The 17,900-nt window shown below is 40.6% G+C and overlaps 1 protein-coding gene across 1 annotated transcript in view; it reads left to right on the top strand.

Moving 5' to 3' along the window:
- The window catches only part of LOC145415753 (long-chain fatty acid transport protein 4-like), a 481,881-nt gene that overhangs the window by 440,246 nt on the left and 23,735 nt on the right, over nt 1–17,900 (top strand). The window contains exon 14 of the mRNA XM_080284990.1: nt 7,499–7,652. Coding sequence (XP_080141116.1) covers nt 7,499–7,652 — 154 coding nt within the window. The remainder of the gene's footprint in view (nt 1–7,498; nt 7,653–17,900) is intronic.

Raw genomic sequence — 17,900 nt, 5'->3', positions numbered from 1 at the left:
GATAGATAAGCTTAAGTGAAAAATGCTGTTGTGCACATATGGACTGACATTCATTTAGTGAAGTAAGATTTTAGTAAAATAAGTGCAGTATACAAGTATGTAAGTTGTAAGAATATATGGAAAACTACAATAGAAAAAGAAATGTTAAAACCAAAATAACCTTTTAGAAATGAGTGCCATTCCTGTTGTGATGTAAGACTTCAGCAAAATTAGGTGCATTATACATAAGTTGGACGAATGGGAAAATCTAGCGAGGCATGGAAAAGCGAGACTGGGGAGACCTGTCTTGCCTGAGCAGCCCCAGCCTACAAGGAAAACCTAAACTAGCCACAGACTAGCATCCTCGTCAGGACGCAGCCTCGCTCTAACTCCAAAGATGATTCCTATTTTTTACTTCCTCTCTCTACAACGCATCCACTTACTGTAGACACCTGGAGATGCTCGCAGTGGAGAGACGAAGAAATGTTGGGTATTTTTTGTCTTTTATTGAATTTTCTATGTGGTATACTTGCTGAGATATGATGGTTTGAAAACTAGTAATTTTTACAAACATCCCCAGGAACAGGGAGCAGTGCACCAGATTTAATGCCTGGTTTTAGGGATTAATCCTAGTTTGCATGGCTGAGCAGACCCGTCGACCACAAGTAAGCAACAGCTTCCATAGGGCTGTCATACAAGTACGATCACTCAGAAAAGCTCACCCTCTCAAGCCACGCCCTCTCTCTCTTGTGGTCGTTTTGATCTGGTTTGACTGTAAGTACACCCACACACACACACACACACACACACACACACACACACACACACACACACACACACACACACATGCAATGGCACTCTAATCCCGACTTGCTGCGCTGCTCAAATTTTGCTTCAGCTAAAGGGAAGGGGAGCGTGGGGGACGATGGGGAAAACAGTTGGGCTGCCCGGGTATGGCGGGGTATTAGTATGAATTCTGGTTGAATATAGTGTTCGTGAATTGACTCACTGTGTGTCTACAAATATAGAAGTCTTGGAAAGATTCAGTTATCTTAGTAGTGTGGTCGGTATCAACGGTATATCAAATAGTGAGACTTCTCGTCGCATTTGTTTGACATATGGGGATATGGCTTCACCCAGTTGGGGTATTTGGCGCTGTCGTTATTTGTGTAGAAGGACGAAAGTTCGCATCTTCAGGACGCTGGTGCTCCCAGTCTTACTTTATGACCGTGAGACATGGACACTAAACAGTTACCTGACGAGGCAAACTAACTCCTTTGGTACTAAGTATCTTTGCAGGATCAACAGATATCACTGGTACAACCAGGTGCTTAACGAGCGACTACTCCAAGAGACTGAATAGAGGCCTATTACCCACATAATACTTCAATGCCAACTTCACCTACTGTATATGGACACGTGGCCCGCTTTCCTGAGGCTGATCCTGCTCACAGTTGACCTCCGAACGAGTTAACCCAGTGTGGAGGAGGCCAAAGGGAAGGTCACGTACCTCATGGCTGGAGCAGGTCAGTCACTCCTGTAGGGAGATATCTATATGGGGAAGAGTCGCTGCCTGGAGGGTCGCACAGAGGCACCCGCGTGGGTGGAGTCGGCGTGGGAGGAAGGCTATGCGCCCCACAATGTTTGCCCCTTCTTGATGATAATTATGCCTACACACCATTGTAACAGAAAGTGTTGTAGCGATTTACACCTCAGTCTTTTCTAATGTAAAGTTTAAAATATAAAGTTTCCTTCCAATGTCAGTAGCATCCCTGTCATTTTGGTATTTCCATCTATCTGACATCGAATGATGCTGGTCGTTTCAGGATTGCACTCTTTCAGACCGAAGGAACTAATTAACCTTGTCAATACGAAGATTATCAGGACATGTCCAGTAAAAAAAAAAATGTCATTTTCCCACCTCCTTCTCAGGGAAGCCACACATCCACCCACTCACGAAATCGATCCATCCGCCCACCCCTCCCTCCCACCCACCACCTTCTCACTTTGTCAACGCATCCATCTTTTCCTCCTGGCCACCCACCCAGCTATCAACCCACCTACCCAGGCCATCAGTCTAACAACCCACCCACCAACCCATCCAATGCACTCTGCCCACCTACCCACCCAATCCACCCAGCAAGTTGGGTTCATTCATCTTGCCCTTCATTATTCTCGTGCCATCAGAGCTTCACTTTACCCTGTTGCACCTCGACCTCCACTTCAGCCTGGTGTCAGCACCCTGTTCCATCCTACAAAGACTTAATATTAATGTTCCCGTGGTAGAAGTCAGTCATGGTCCACCTCCCATGAGGATTCTTCACCTTAAAGTCTGCTTTGCTCCTGCCTCCAAGGCAGACTTGCCACTCCAGCAGAACAACTTGCTCTGTAGACCATCGCAAGAGTCTCTTTCTCGGCTCCTGCTGCGCATCATCTCTACATCAACGGTTCCCTGCAAGCAGATGGGAGTGCTGGATGCGCCATCTACTCACCCAATTTGGACCCACTCGAGGGAGGCTCCCTCTACCTGATGATGCTACATCCTCCCTCATCTGCCACAAATAGACGATACATTCAGCTGCTCTTCTTCCTACACTCCATCGCAGGAATGCTGAGCGGATTAAGAGTATGTCCATCCAACACTACGACCACTTTCATCCATCTCCTGCCAACTATAGTCAACATGGCACAATGTTGTGTCTGCTCGACTTCGGGTAGGATATCGCCCTGTCTGGTAAGTCTCTGAGGCAGGGGACGTGTCCCACTTCTCCTGCAAACGGTGTGACCGTCCTAACGCCAACAATCTTCAGCATTACTGCCTTGAGTGACCCTCAGTCAGGGACCTACTGCCTCAGGGGCAGTCTGTGACTGATATATGTAATTATCTACTCACAGACAATCATATAGATATCATTCTCGTGAGACATCCACATTTTGGTGGATGCAAACTCCTGTATTGTAAATTCCAATATATGTGTGTAACAAAACAGCGTGCCCTGCGAGACACGAGTTCCTCTGTACATAATACTTGGCCTCTTGGTCCTGTTACTAGGTATGTCGCTCTTTGGGTGCAATAAGTTAATTGAAAAAAAAATGTTCACAACCGCTAATATTTCAGTTTTAGTAATAAGACAATGCTTAAATAGGGGTAGTTTATCTAGTCAAGTATATCCAACAACTGAACGCAAGCAAGCAGTTGTCCTTACAGAGTTGGCCTGAGCAGTGAATCGATGTTCCCTTGCCTTGGACAGCACATGGCAATGGCGCAGCACGGGGAAGGGTTTAGGGATTGGGTTATTGGATGAACGCCGCATTTGCGTCTCTCCACTCAGTTAACAGTGGCACCATAGTAGGCTCCACATCACACAGTTACTTGGTTATATACCTACCAGCCTGCACTGAAAATGGTTTCTTTGGCTACAGGAAAACCATTACGCTTTTTGCTAAGTGAAGTCACCAAAGAAAGAAGTATGCAACATTACATTAACTGAGTGGATGATGCTCGCCATCACCTACTATTTAAGTTGTTGTTGTTGATTAATCTTGGCCTGTCTTACCGAGCAAACCCATCATCGGCAGGCAAACAGCCGCCCTGCAGGGTCATCCCGCGCAGTGAACCCACGAGTATGTTCCCTCGCGGTGGAGAGGCTCGAGGAATAGCGTGGAAGTTTGGTTCTCGGGTGGTCGCCGCCTTTGCTTATGAACACCCAGTTAAGAGGGGAACTATAGGAACGCCGTCTTTCTTTTACCAGAGTTCCTGTGCTATGAAATGTGTGTGTGTGTGTGTGTGTGTGTGTGTGTGTGTGTGTGTGTGTGTGTGTGTGTGTGTGTGTGTGCGCTTTAGCTCCTACTGTGCTATTAATGTATTTGAACTAATCTTTGCGGGTAGTTCGCCGGGTTTCTGGAAAGGTCTTCCACTATAAAAAATTTTCAAACCAAGGTTTTCAGGAGGGTCAGCCACTTTAGTAAAAAAAAAATCTCTCAGGAATAATAAAAGTATGGCAGATACGAGTTTCATATTGTTGTATATGTTGTACAAGGAACTCTTCTCCCTAATGCAGTATTTGGGGAGGGTGACTCCCCAATGATTCTTGGGGGTCAGCCTCTATTCCAAAAATACAAATGATCAGAAACAAGGAAAGGTGAGCAGATGTATTACAACGAATCTTCTCAGGTGCGTTCGCTGGGTCTTCCACGATATAAAATTTTCCAACCATGATTTTGGGGAGGTCAGCTTCCTACCAGTATTTTCTTTCTTAGAAATAATGAAAGATAGGCATGTATGGCTTTGATATCGTAGAATATGTTTCACAATGGACTCTTATTTGTAGTGTGATATTTGGGGAGCGTGACCCCTCACCATTAATTCTTAGGGGGTCCAGTGCTCTCCCTAAAATAAAAATAATTAGAAAGAAGGGAAAGTGAGTAGACGGATATCAATGAAACTTCTCGGGTCATTTCGGCAAGTTACTTGGTAATGTCCATCACTTCATAAAACTCTGCACCATTATTTTTAGGGGGATCATCACCCCTCCAAACATATAATGGATACAAAATGAGGAAAGGAGGGCAGAAATTACTTCAATATTTTTGTACATGCTGTACAATGGACTCATATCTGTAATGCAGCATTTGGACAGCGTGAACCCAAGTGATCTTTGGAGGCATCAGCGCCCTCCCGGATATAAAAACCATCAGAAATAGGAGACAGTGAGCACAAGTGTGTCAACGAAATCAACATATGTATTGCAGGAATAGGTATGCCGTGTCCATGTTTTCTCCGAATGCACAAGAAGAAACTGCACTTCTTTATCTGGGGAGGGTGAGTCCTCCCCGGTGATTCTTGGGGGGTCAGCCCCCTGCCCCCCATAAAAAGAACAGAAATAGGAGAAAGATTTTGTGAGGTAACCCCCCCAAAAAAAAATATATAAAAAATAGGAAAAATATTTGAATACAACTTTGAAGATGAGTTCGTCCGATAACTCCGAGGGTCTTCCACTAGGTTCAGTTTTCAAACCATTATTTTTTAGGGAGTTCAGCCCACACACTAAATTAAAAATTCTCAGAAACAGTTCCATGAGGGCAGGTATGGCTTTGGTATCTCAGTACATATTGTGCAACGGACTCCCATCCATAATTCGCTATAAAATAAATAAAAATGATCACAAGGGGAAAAATTTGAATGTCATTTCCCAGGTGAGTTCATGTGGTTGTTGGGAAGGTGGTCTACTATAAATAGTTTTCCAGTCACGATTATTAGAGGTGTCAGTCGTTCTTAGGAAACTGAAAATTCTTAAGAATTTGTGAAAAGCTTGCTGATATGGGTTTGATATCATGGTACGTATTGTACACTCGGTAAAAAAAGTATCGGTGCACAACATTGACGAAACATTTTGGATCACGGTACGAAGGTCTCTGAAATATTTGTGTGCGACGTGTTGGGAGGTGTTGGAGGTGTCATATAACGTCATCTGAGGTATCCCCCCGCTAAAATATAACTAAACATTCTGAACCTGCTACAGCCAGGCATAACAAGTTACCAACCCTCCCACACAGCCAGCACGTGAGTGAATATTTGTGGAAGACATCGAACCCTCTATGCACCGATACTTTTTTTACCGAGTGTACAATGGGCTCTCATCTGTCATGCGGTATCTGGGGAGCATGGCCCTCCTAGTGATTCTTGGAGGGGTCAGCCCCTCCCCCCCAAAAAAAAAAAAAATAATAATAATAAAATAAAAATTGGGGGAAAGTGAGCACATGGATCTCAACGAAATCGGCAAACATCGCAGGATTGGGTACGAAGTTTCCATGTTTTTCGAAACGCACAGGAAGAAACTGCACATCATCTTTATTATATTATTATTATTATTATTATTATTATTATTATTATTATTATAATTATTATTATTATTATTGTTGTTGTTGTTTTCGCTGGTATTATATTTTTTCTCTCTTCGGAGTCTCGCAAAGATTCCAGAACCAGAGATTGCACAAGGAATTTGAAGGGCCCGGGTTATGTGTCCTGGTATGGACCATTTCTCACAGAAAAAAAAAATCTCCCCGGTGGGGTCAAGATCATTGTAAGAAACAGTAGCATTCTTCGAAACTTTTGTCAGATTCCATGTTGTTGTTACACAAGAAGCTTCCTTAGGGTCTGTATATTAAACATACTGAACCACAAGGAGAAGCTTTTTTAATATTGCTACACAATGAGAATACGTAAATAAATATTGTTACTCCGGCCTCAGAGTCTCGCGACAAGTCCAGAAGAACTGGACGCAGTGCAAGGAATCTGAAGGGCCCAGGTTGTGTGTCCTGGCATGGACCATTGCTGAGAGAAAAAAAAAAATCCAAATCTCCTTAATGGGGTCAAGGTCACTAAGAAACAGTAGGTAGAGTTTAGTGACTGTCCGTAGGACAATTACAGAGTTCTAATAATAATAATAATAATAATAATTATTATTATTATTATTATTATTATCATCATCATTATTTTTACTACTACTCTTGCAAGTGACTGACCTGGAACATAGCTGTGAGAGTAATACATTCTTAGGGATTGCAGAGAAAGGGTTTTATTCCAAAATCTGTCATTTTTTTCTGAACTCTCTAATGGTGATATGCGTAGACAGTAATCGTGGCATTCCACATTTGTGGGATTGGCGCACTCCACGAGTGGATTCAGATTTATCCGTATGCATAGTCACAAGTGGAATGGGTGAGATTTGTAAGCGTAACTATGATAAGAGTCGTTTTATAGTGTATCATTACATTAATTGTATCTGAAAATGATTGTGAAGAGCTTTCTTGGGCTTCACACTTTTGTCCCAGTAATTATTATGGCATTCGAAGGTCGCACAAATGTGGCATCCTGGAACTGTGGATTCCATATAATGTTTAAGTATATCGATTGGCGTCGGGTGCGACTAGAGGTATCCACATCTTTGTATAAGCGTACGACTGTTATGATCAAATACTTTAATAAAAGTACTGTGGCATTCCACATTTGTGCAAATGGCGCACTTCACAGGTAGATACCACACTCTGTCCGTATGTTTAGTCACAACTGTGGCAAGGGGTGAGAGTAGTAAGCGGGAAGACGCAAGAACAATGGCGTTAGGGTTATAGTATAATATCATTTGTATCTGAAAACGATTCTGGAGAACCTTTTACGTTTTCAGTTTTTTCTTTGTAATTTTGGCATTCAAATTATGGCACAGATGTGGCATTCCGTAAATATTGTGGAGTGTGCCTCGTGTCCTTCACATTTTTGTTTAATCATACGACCTGTATTATCATTAATCTGACTTCATGACTTTATTCAGTTTAGGAGAGACTTTTCAAATTAGTGGGCTGGCTTTAAATTACCCCTTTAGTGCAAAAGGTCTCCCTTAATGTTAATAAAATCGCCTGGCGATAGCAAAGGCAAATCAGTAGAAAACGTGACCTGACTCATGGGGGGTAAAAATCAGTTCAAGTTACAACACGTGCAAACATGTGTTCTTGTTTATTGCAGGTGCCGGGAACCGACGGGAGGGCAGGCATGGCGGCTGTACTGGACGAGACCGGATCACTGGACCTTGACCGCATCTACTCTGAGGTGTGCAAAACCCTCCCGTCTTATGCACGACCACTATTCCTTCGTCGTGTGAAGAAGCTAGAGATGACAGGTGAGGAAGGGGACAGACTGGTATGAAAATTAGCCCTCGTACTTAATTTCTGTTTCATTCCTCCGTGTTGTTAACACCTTCAGTCCGAGAATTTATCTTATTTTTGCTCGAGAAAGTTTTCGAACTGAAGGTGTAAGCCACAGCCTTCTTGATCTCCTTCATTTTTAGAAACTTCTCTTGAACTGAATATAGTCATCTGGTAATAGCAAGGAAATACCATAAAAGCACACCATCAGACTGAATTAAAAAGTCCATGATGACGGGAAAAGAAGAAGAGAGATTTATATGAATTTTGCTTTTTAAGTTCTTACGTTGGAAGGTGCTGAAGGAAGACGCCTTCACAAGGTGACACTTTTATAACTTGGTGATGGAGCAGTCAGGTTCTAAAGGCGTCCCTCAGCTCAATCCCTATCCCACAAAAGGGGGATGGTAGACTGCAAGAGAATGGCATCTTCAGCCTGCAATCCACCGGTTTCTGGTGCAGATGAGCCTGGGGCAACGACTATTAAAATAATGACAGCTCATGTAGTCTAGTCAGGACGGGTGGGAAGGTCACGTGTGTGCTTTAGGGTTCTGGGTTCATATTTACACTGGACTCCATTATGGTGCCGTGTGATCTAGTAGAACGTCCTGGTCAGAGTGACAACCCTGCATGGATTCGATCGCCAAGATAATAATGCCCGGAGATTTTTCGATAATACAATGTTATTTATGAAGGCAGGTTCATTAGCTGCACTTAATTAAATGTATTGGACCTCGGTGGCGTAGCCTTGAACCCCAACACCACGAAGGGAATAAAAGGGGATTGGCTGTTTCCTATTTTATTCATGTTTACTTTTGTTGGGTCAAGCCATACCGTTAAGGAGGCAACACTTGAAATAGCCAAGTATTTTTCTGTCTGGGCTAATTATGAACAAGTTATTTCAGTGGTCCTTAACCCAATCTCTTGATGGCAAAAAGAGGTCGGGATGACAATGATAATGAAAATCCAGTGCTTAGTTTGTGACTGATCTTTAATAGCGGGTTTCATAGTTTAAACCCATTCAGACATATTCATATCAGGTTCATAGCTCCCATTAATGCCATTTCAGGTCGGACTGGATCTATTTAAATCTGCTCTTATTCAGTGAGGTCCATTTAGGTCACTTCACGCATGCTAAGATCAATTTAAGTCCATTCAGGCCATTCATAACTTTCCAACTAAGCAGGTCACTTCAAGGCAACGAAGGTTTATTTGTATGAGTGCCCAGTTGAGCCTACAGATCTTTCAATATTTAGGTAAACCCTTTCACTACGGCAGGTTTCCCCCTAAGCTGAATGAATGTGTCTAGTTGTAGAATGATTTTTTTTTTTTTTTAATGTGTTTTCATACAGAGTGAGTTGTTATCATAGCATCCTTGTACCGTGATGAGTGATCTGTGTCAGTAAGTAATGAAGCATTCTGCTGAACCAAGTCAGTTCTAAAAGACATCTTTTTATTTGATTATCAGATAATTCACAATGAGCTGGTGTTCAGAATGGCATGCTTGAGGAATGATGGACTATGTTTTCATTTGTTTGTTTTTTTATGTTTTTGAAGTTCGGTTAGTTTAAGTTAGGTTTTGTGTCAGACATGGGATAATTGGAATTTGGAGTCGTAATCGATTGCAGTCGATTAGAAATATCCTTATCATAATCGATTACATTTACATTATCAGCAACGTAATCTTAATCGATTACATTCGAAAAGTAATCGTAATTATGATTACTTTCAGTTAAATAATTCACATTTTTAATATACTGTATATCTGTAAAGTTACATTCCAACCTGCATTTCATACTAAGAAAGTTGAGCTAAACTGTGTGTTCTAATTAGCACTAGAGTATTCTTCACTGCGCTTTAACCATTAACCCATAACTCCCATTTTCACAGTGTATAGGCTACTCGTGTGGCCTTTCCCCAGCCTCCACCGCAGTTGCATCTCATCCTATTGGCATGCAGTATTTGTTTCCCACACCCATTTCTTTATCCTCGTGAAACTATCATGTATAAAGAATAGTTTGAATTAATCCTTCATTGCACGCAAACCACGAATACCCATTTTCAAATAGTATATTTTTCCCGTCCAAGGCCATCCACCTACCAATACCATTGCCAATCTCATTCTGTGGCATACCATGTCCATTTCTTTATTCCAGCTTTGGCTTTTCTTGGTGTGACGCATGTCACTAGGTTCCCAAATGCGCTTTTTTATCAATTCATATTTTTGTCTTCTCCCATTCATGAAATATTCACGTATATCTTTTCATTATGCAGCTGGGGACGTACTGCAGTATTCTAATCCGTGGCCAGTAACGCCATCGTTACTTAATCAACGGAAACAAGGCATGGCAAAAATAATGGACTCTTGAAAGATTCCAGTGCTATTTGTGTATCCATTAAGCATTCAAGATTTCGTTAGTGATAAATTCTTTGACTGGAAATTTACTAAAACTAGCGATTGTACATAAAATGTCTGACAGGTGTAATTTACACACACACACACACACACACACACACACACACACAACCATCAGTGAACTAACAGTGGAATTGAATACCCTTAGGAAGAAAGTGAGTGAAATGGGAAGTACAGTATTTAATCACGAGAGTGTTATGGAAGAGTTAAAAAATGACACAGAGACAATTAGACAAGCAAGCAGTCTTATGGACCAGAGCAGTGATATTGAGGAGAAGATAACACAGGTGAATGAAGCTGTGCAAAGCTACAAAAATGATGTAGAAATCACGTATGCTGAAATGGTGAAAGTAAAGAAAGACTTGGAAACAAGGGTGGAGGAAAAAAGCATTAAAAAGGAAGTGAAAAGAATAATCCAAAACAATCCAAAGTTAGTCAGAGATTCAGTAGAAATAAATAAATCAATAGTAATCACTGGTATAGAAGAGGAAGAAATTAAAAACAAAATCACTAGAGACAAAAAGGAGATGGCAAATGTAATGAACTTACTGAAAGAAGTATCAGAGGAAATCTGTAGTAAAGACATAGAGGAACACAAAAGGTTAGGGAAATACGAGAAAAGAAGACAAGACCTCTAAAGGTGACTTTCCAGAGTGTAAACACTGTGGAAGAGATACTAAAAAATGCAAAGAATCTTATGGAAAAAGAGGAGTTCAAAAATGTATGGATAAAAAGATGTCTAACACAAGAGGAACTGGAATTACTGAAAGAGAAAAGGGAGGAAGCAAAAACAAAAAATGAGGGAAGATCAGAAGAGGACAAGAAGAAATTTTTTTACAAAGTAATAGGATTGCAGGTACGAAAGTGGTACACAAACAGGATGGAAGAAAAAGGAGGAAGTTAGTAGAACCATGTCATGACAAGTATATAAACAAAATGATAAAGTTGATGTACTCAAATGTGGATGGAATGGTATCTAAATTACTAGAGATGAATGATTATGTCAGAGAAAATGAACCACAAATAATATGCCTAACTGAAACAAAATTAACACCAAGGATATCCAATGACATACTAAACTTAGAGGAATACAATATATGGAGAAGAGACAGAAATTTAAAAAAAGGAGGAGGAATTATAATATTAACTAAGAAAAATCTAAAAGTCAAGGAAATAAACCTAGATATACCATCACAAGTAGAACTGATTGCAGTAGAGATCGACACATCTGAAGGCAAAGTAATTGTAGCCAATTTGTATATGCCACCCAAATCAAACACATGGGAAAGAGACGAATATGAGGACCTAGCAGAGAGTACAATTCAGAGTATAAGATCCTTGCTACATAAAATGGAAGAGAAATCGGAAAGAATTATACTAACTGGGGATTTCAATACAAATATAAATTGGAATACTCTAGATATAAATAGCCAAAGAAAGCTGCTGGGACCAAAAGCTCCTGGATCTCGTACAAGAGTTTTTCTTAACGCAACATGTGAGGGAAACCACTAGAAAAAGAGGACTTGATGTACCTTCAGTGCTAGATCCAATATTTACTAGGCAAGAAAATGACATTGACAGTTTAATATATCACCCTCCACTCGGCAAAAGCGATCATGCAGTACTAAATTATAACTTCAGGATAGCATATGACATAGTAAACAGCACTGACAGTTACAAAAGAGACTAAACTATAAAAGGAAATTATCAAGACCTAAAGAAGTATTTCTTAGAAGCTGATTGGGAAAATGAGCTTAGAGGACAAGATTTAAATGCTGTATATAAAAAATTTTGTGAATTTTATGAAATAGGAGTCCAGAATTACATCCCACAGCACAAAGAAGCAGATAAGAAAATACAGAAATGGTTCAATACAGAATGTAAAAAATCTAAAGAAAGAAGAGATTTGTTGTGGAATAGATACAGAAGACACAATAGTGAAAGGGCATATAATAATTACAAACAGGCAAGAAACGACTATACAAGAATAAGGAGGAAGCCCAAAAACAGTTTGAGGAGGATATAATAAATAAAAGTAGTGATCAACCAAAGCTGTTTTACAGCTATATCAGAAGCAAAACCAAAGTAAAAGATATAATACAATCCATCACGGACAGGGAATCACTTATACACAAAGAGAAAGATATTTGTGAAGCACTAAATAAAAATTTCCAATTAGTTTTTACAGAAGAAAAAAATTTTGAGAGAGACTATGTGGAACACGCATGTCCACACATACTACCAGATATACAAATAGCAGAAAAAGTAATACAAGAGGAGTTAAGTAGATTAGGCAGAGGAAAAGCAAGTGGTCCTGATGAAATTTCATGTTGGGTGTTACGAGAATGTGCAAATGAGTTAAGTAAACCATTATTTTTAATTTTCAAGAAATCCTTGAGTCAAGGGAAACTACCTGATATTTGGAAAAAAAGCAAATATAGTCCCCTTATTCAAGAAAGGAAATAGACAAAATCCTCTCAACTACCGACCAGTATCACTGACTAGTGTTGTAAGCAAGGTATTAGAAAAACTTATAAGAAAAGCTTGGGTAAATCATCTAGAAAAACACAGTATGATAACAGAAAGACAGTTTGGTTTCAGAAAAGGAAAATCATGTGTTACTAATCTGTTGAGCTACTATGACAGAGTAACAAACACAATACAGGAAAGGGAAGGATGGGTGGACAGTATCTATTTAGATTTCAAGAAAGCTTTTGACACAGTACCACACCAAAGACTTTTATGGAAGCTGTACCATCAAGGAGGAATTCGAGGCAAACTGTTTTGTTGGATGCAAGACTTTCTCATAAAAGAGAAATGAGGACAGTACTAAGAGGAAACTACTCATCATGGAAAGAAGTGACTAGTGGAGTACCACAGGGTTCGGTGCTGGCACCAATCATGTTTTTAGTGTACATAAATGATATAAACAGTAACACTGGAAATGAGAGCTATCTGAATATGTTTGCAGATGATGCAAAAATACAAAAGGAGAATTACTAGCACAGACTCTTGTAGGGAGCTACAAGAAGAATTAAATAAACTTCATGAATGGAGTAGTACATGGCAAATGGAATTCAATGTGGACAAGTGTCATGTAATCAAGTTTGGTAAAAGTGGAAAAAGACCTGATTGGGATTATAAGTTAGGAAATAAAACCCTATACACATCAGAAAGAGAGAAAGACCTAGGTGTGATTATCAATAACAGACTATCTCCGGCTGACCACATCAGCGAGAAGGTACGGAACATGTATACACTGCTTGCAAATATGAGAATAGCATTCACATACATAAGTGAAGACATGCTAAAAAGGATAATAACATCATTCATTAGACCAACCCTGGAATATGCATCAGTAGTCTGGAGTCCTCATCTCAAAAAGCATATAGACAAGATTGAAAAAGTTCAAAGGGCCGCTACAAGATGGATACCAAGCTTAAGGGACCTAAGCTATGAAAAAAGACTAAATAAACTGAATCTACCAACACTACAGGAGAGAAGGAAAAGAGGTGACATGATAATGCTTTATAAGTGCATATCAGGAAAGGAGAAAATAGACATAAATGATTACTTAACATATGGAGAAGCATCAGCAAGAGGACACTGCAAAAAACTGCATAAGAAGAGAGGTGATAAAGACGTAAGGAAATTCAGTTTCCCAAACAGAGCAATTGATCAATGGAATGCACTACCGAATGAAATAGTGTGTGCCAAAACAATTCACAAATTTAAGGATATGTACGATAAATATGGTCTAAGACACGGGACAATACGAGCTTGACTCATTCCTGTAAAGATACAATTAGGTAAGAACACACACACACACACACACACAGATGACAGCATATGGAGCAAATGTCGGCTAAGCCCAGCTCCTCCAGATACTTGATTAATGTAGTTCTGTAGTGTGGGGAGTGAGGTATGTCCTGTATTGTGATTTTGATAAAGGTAAGAGGAGTCTGGGGGAGGCGGTAGCTCAGTCGGTCTAGAGGGGGCCTGCAGTCCTACTGGACCCAGGGTCAGATCCCCGTTGGGGCAGGGAACAGTTTACGGATTTGAATTTCATAAAATCAGACTTTACTGATCTACCAGAAGACCCGCCGACATGTCGTAAAAATACACCCGCTAATACCAATACACCAGTCCTGTATGAGACAGCCCTAACATATATTCAATATGGACGGTTGGTGTGAGCGCCGAAGTGGTGACATGTAGAGGTGTATGGTATGTAAGAGGACTACTTGGCCTTGGGAGCAGGCTGTGAAGCCTATGCCCAGAGTCGGACACATTAAAAACAAAAAAAAAACAAAAAAAAACAAAGACCCAGGGATGTTCAAGTACAGCAGCAGCAGTGTTATCAAGGCGGCACTATGGAGTCCGTAAGATGTAAACAAACCCAGGCGGCGGGGAAAAATAAATAAATAAAAACTGAGAACAGACATTTCTGTGGATCTACATGGAACTGAAGGCTTTATATGAGAAATGAGCGTTGAAAATGTATCCAAAATGTTATTTATGGTATATGAAGTACAGGACAGTCAATTGAAAGAAGTTACGACTGAGAGGGAAACAGAAAATGGTGTGAAAGGTGATACCAGTTTGTTAATGGAATGTATAGAAAATAACAACATTGCATATTAAAAAACTGAACAATTGAACATAGAAATTATGAGTTGAAGAGGAAATTGGAGGATGGTGAGGAAAAGGTATATATTGTGGCTGCAACAATAGAAGAAAAAAAGAAACAAATCCGAGTGGACTGGCAAAATGAGGAAAAGAAAGAATTAATAATCTTCAGACAAATTATAGGACGGAAGCAGTAACGTAAGAACAGAGCTGAAATGAGTAAAAGTGGATTAGAAGGCCAGATTGTACAGAAGAAAAAGTAATGCGAGACACCGTGGAAAGAATAGATGTGTGATCATATTTGGTGACCGTGAGAAAAAACAGAAAATAAAGCAGATTGGAATGGAAGAGGGGATAGAAAGACTTAGGCAAGTGCTGATTGGCATTAGTAATGAGGGCAGAAATTGGTAACAAGAGACTGAGGAAGTGAGGTTAGGCCAACACAAGAAGGGCGAGACAAGACCAATAAGAGTGAAATTGAAAATGGAACGTCTTGCCTAGGAAGTCTGAGATAATTCGTGGAGAGGACTGCAAAAACATTTTCATAAGGAGAGATTTAAACGAGGTCAAAAGGGAGAAGTTAAAGTTGTTGCAGGAGGAATATATATATATATATATATATATATATATATATATATATATATATATATATATATATATATATATATATATATATATATATATATATATATATATATATATATATATATATATATATATATATATATATATATATATATATATATATATATATATATATATATATCTTGGATAGACTGAATTCCTGGAAGTCATAGGAGCCAGGGTTCATGTCACGTAAACCTCTTCGTCTTCTTAGTGATTCCTTAATATTTCCTTCTTATTGTCGTTCTCGTGTACTTTCTATTTCTAAGTATTTAAAACCCCCTGGGGGTAGGGGGGTTTCAAGAATACTCCCCCAGTATCCATGCTTGTCGTACGAGGCGACTAAAAGGGTTGGTGGTGGGTTAGTGCCCCACCCCGTAAAAAGAACTAACTAAAAAAGCGAATAAAGCGCCTCGGACCCGGACGGACCATACGTTGACGACTAAGGAACGGACAAAGGACATTCTTAGGGTAGGAACGTGGAATGTGAGAGGAGTGAATGATGAAGTGAAAGAGAGAGAGATTGTTCAGGTGCTTGAGGATCCAAAGTGGATATATGTGGATTGACTGAAACTAAATGGGAAGGTGAAGGGGTGAGAGAATGGGAATATGGTGTAGGTATATGTGCGGGAGTCAATGAGAATGAGAGGGCAAGAGAGGGAGTATGTCTGATGATAAGCAAGAAGTGGAAGGAGAATATAAGAGAGTATGGAACAGTGGGTGCAAGGATTGTATGGATGAGGATGAAAGTAGGTATACAAGCGTGGGCGATTGTATGTGTGTATGCCCCGACAGAGGATCGAGTGGCAAGAGTGAAAGATGAGTTTTGGGCGAGAGTAGAAGCGTGTTTGGACAAGTTTGAGAGGAGCGAGAGAGTGCTGTTGATTGGAGACATGAATGGCAAAGTTGGGAATGTACGAGTGGATGGAGTGGTTGGTCAGTGGGATGTGCCAGCTGACGTAGATGGGAATGGAAGTGCTTTGGTGGACATCTGTGCTTGTAAGGGGTTGGCAATAGCCAACACCTACTTTCGACATAAGATGATCCACCGGTATACATGGAGAGTAATGAGGAGGATGGATGGTGAACTTGTTGAACGAAAGGCAATGATAGACTACGTGCGTGTGGGTGAGCGAATGAGAAGACAAGTGTTGGATGCAAGATTGTGGAGAGGGTGGGGGAATGGAGTCTCAGACCATCACTTAGTGATGGCCAAAGTAGAGCTGCAAAGAAAGTGGTTGAGACGAAGGGGAAGACAGGAGGAAGCAGCTCCTGTTAGAAGAGTGGAGAAATTGCAAGATAGTGAGAAAATGATAGAGTATAAGAGCATAGTGGAAGAAGGATTGGGAAGGTATGAGCTAGAGCAGATGGAAGGGGTGGAAGACGTATGTAAGATATTCACGGAAGAGATAGGCGCAGCGTGTGAGACGGTTTGTGGAGTGAGGAGGAGATGCGAGGGTGTGCAAGGGACAGCATGGTGGAATGATGAGGTGAAACGAGCTGTGGAACAAAAGAAGAAGGCATATAGTGAATGGTTAGCGAGTAGAGGTAGGGGAGAAGATGAGAGAGAGAAGAGAGAGGTATATGTGAGCAGGAGAAGGGAGGTTAAGAGACTGGTGAAGGAGAGTAAGAAGAAAGTGGATGAAGAGTTTGGGAGGAATCTGAGTGTGAAATGGAGGGAGAGTAAGAAATTGTTTTGGAAGGAGGTCAAGAAAGTAAGGCAGTGTGAAAGGGGAAATAGTAGGGAAGTGAAATATAGGAATAATAGATTGTTGGTGGAGAAGAGAGAGAAATTGAGGAGATGGAAGGAGCACTTTGAGGATTTGTTGAATGTAGAGAGTGAGAGCAGTGCGAGTATAAGTGGCTGGGGAATGGCTGGGAGAAAAAGAGATGAAAGAAGGGAGGAAGAGATCAGTAGGGCGGAAGTAGTGGAAGCGATGAAGAAGATTAAGTTGGGAAAGGCCCTAGGAATTGATGGAGTGTGTGGTGAAATGCTTAGGTATGGGGGGTGAGATTCTTGTGGAGTGGATATGTAAGTTGTGTAGATTGGCTTGGGAAGAGGGAAGGGTTCCAGAGGACTGGAAATCAGGTATAATTGTTCCTTTATACAAAGGAAAAAGGGAGAGAGAAGTATGTGGTAACCATAGGGGCATTTGCCTTCTTAGTGTGACTGGTAAAGTATATGGTAGAATACTCATTGATAGGGTTAGGCATATGACAGAGGAGCTAGTTGGAGAAGAACAAGGGGGATTTAGGAAGGGAAAAGGGTGTGTAGATCAGATATTTGTTCTAAGATGTTTAGTGGAGAAGTATCTAGAGAAGGGAAGGAAAGTGTATGCTGCCTTCATGGACATGGAGAAAGCTTATGACAGAATAGATAGGCAAGGTATGTGGAAGGTATTAAGAATATATGGAGTGGAGGGGAAATTGTTGAGTGCTGTGAAGAGTATGTACGAGGGAGCTAGGGCTATGGTGCGAGTGGATGGTGAGCTGAGTGAGTTCTTTGATCTCAATGTGGGACTGAAACAGGGTTGTGTGATGTCTCCATGGCTGTTTA

The sequence above is a fragment of the Coenobita brevimanus genome, chromosome 103 (genome assembly GCF_032717465.1).
Source record: "Coenobita brevimanus isolate Jiangsu-jjx chromosome 103, ASM3271746v2, whole genome shotgun sequence".
Lineage (NCBI taxonomy): Eukaryota > Metazoa > Arthropoda > Malacostraca > Decapoda > Coenobitidae > Coenobita > Coenobita brevimanus.
The sequence above is the reverse complement of the archived record's forward strand: the minus strand, read 5'-3'. Positions and strand labels throughout refer to the sequence as shown.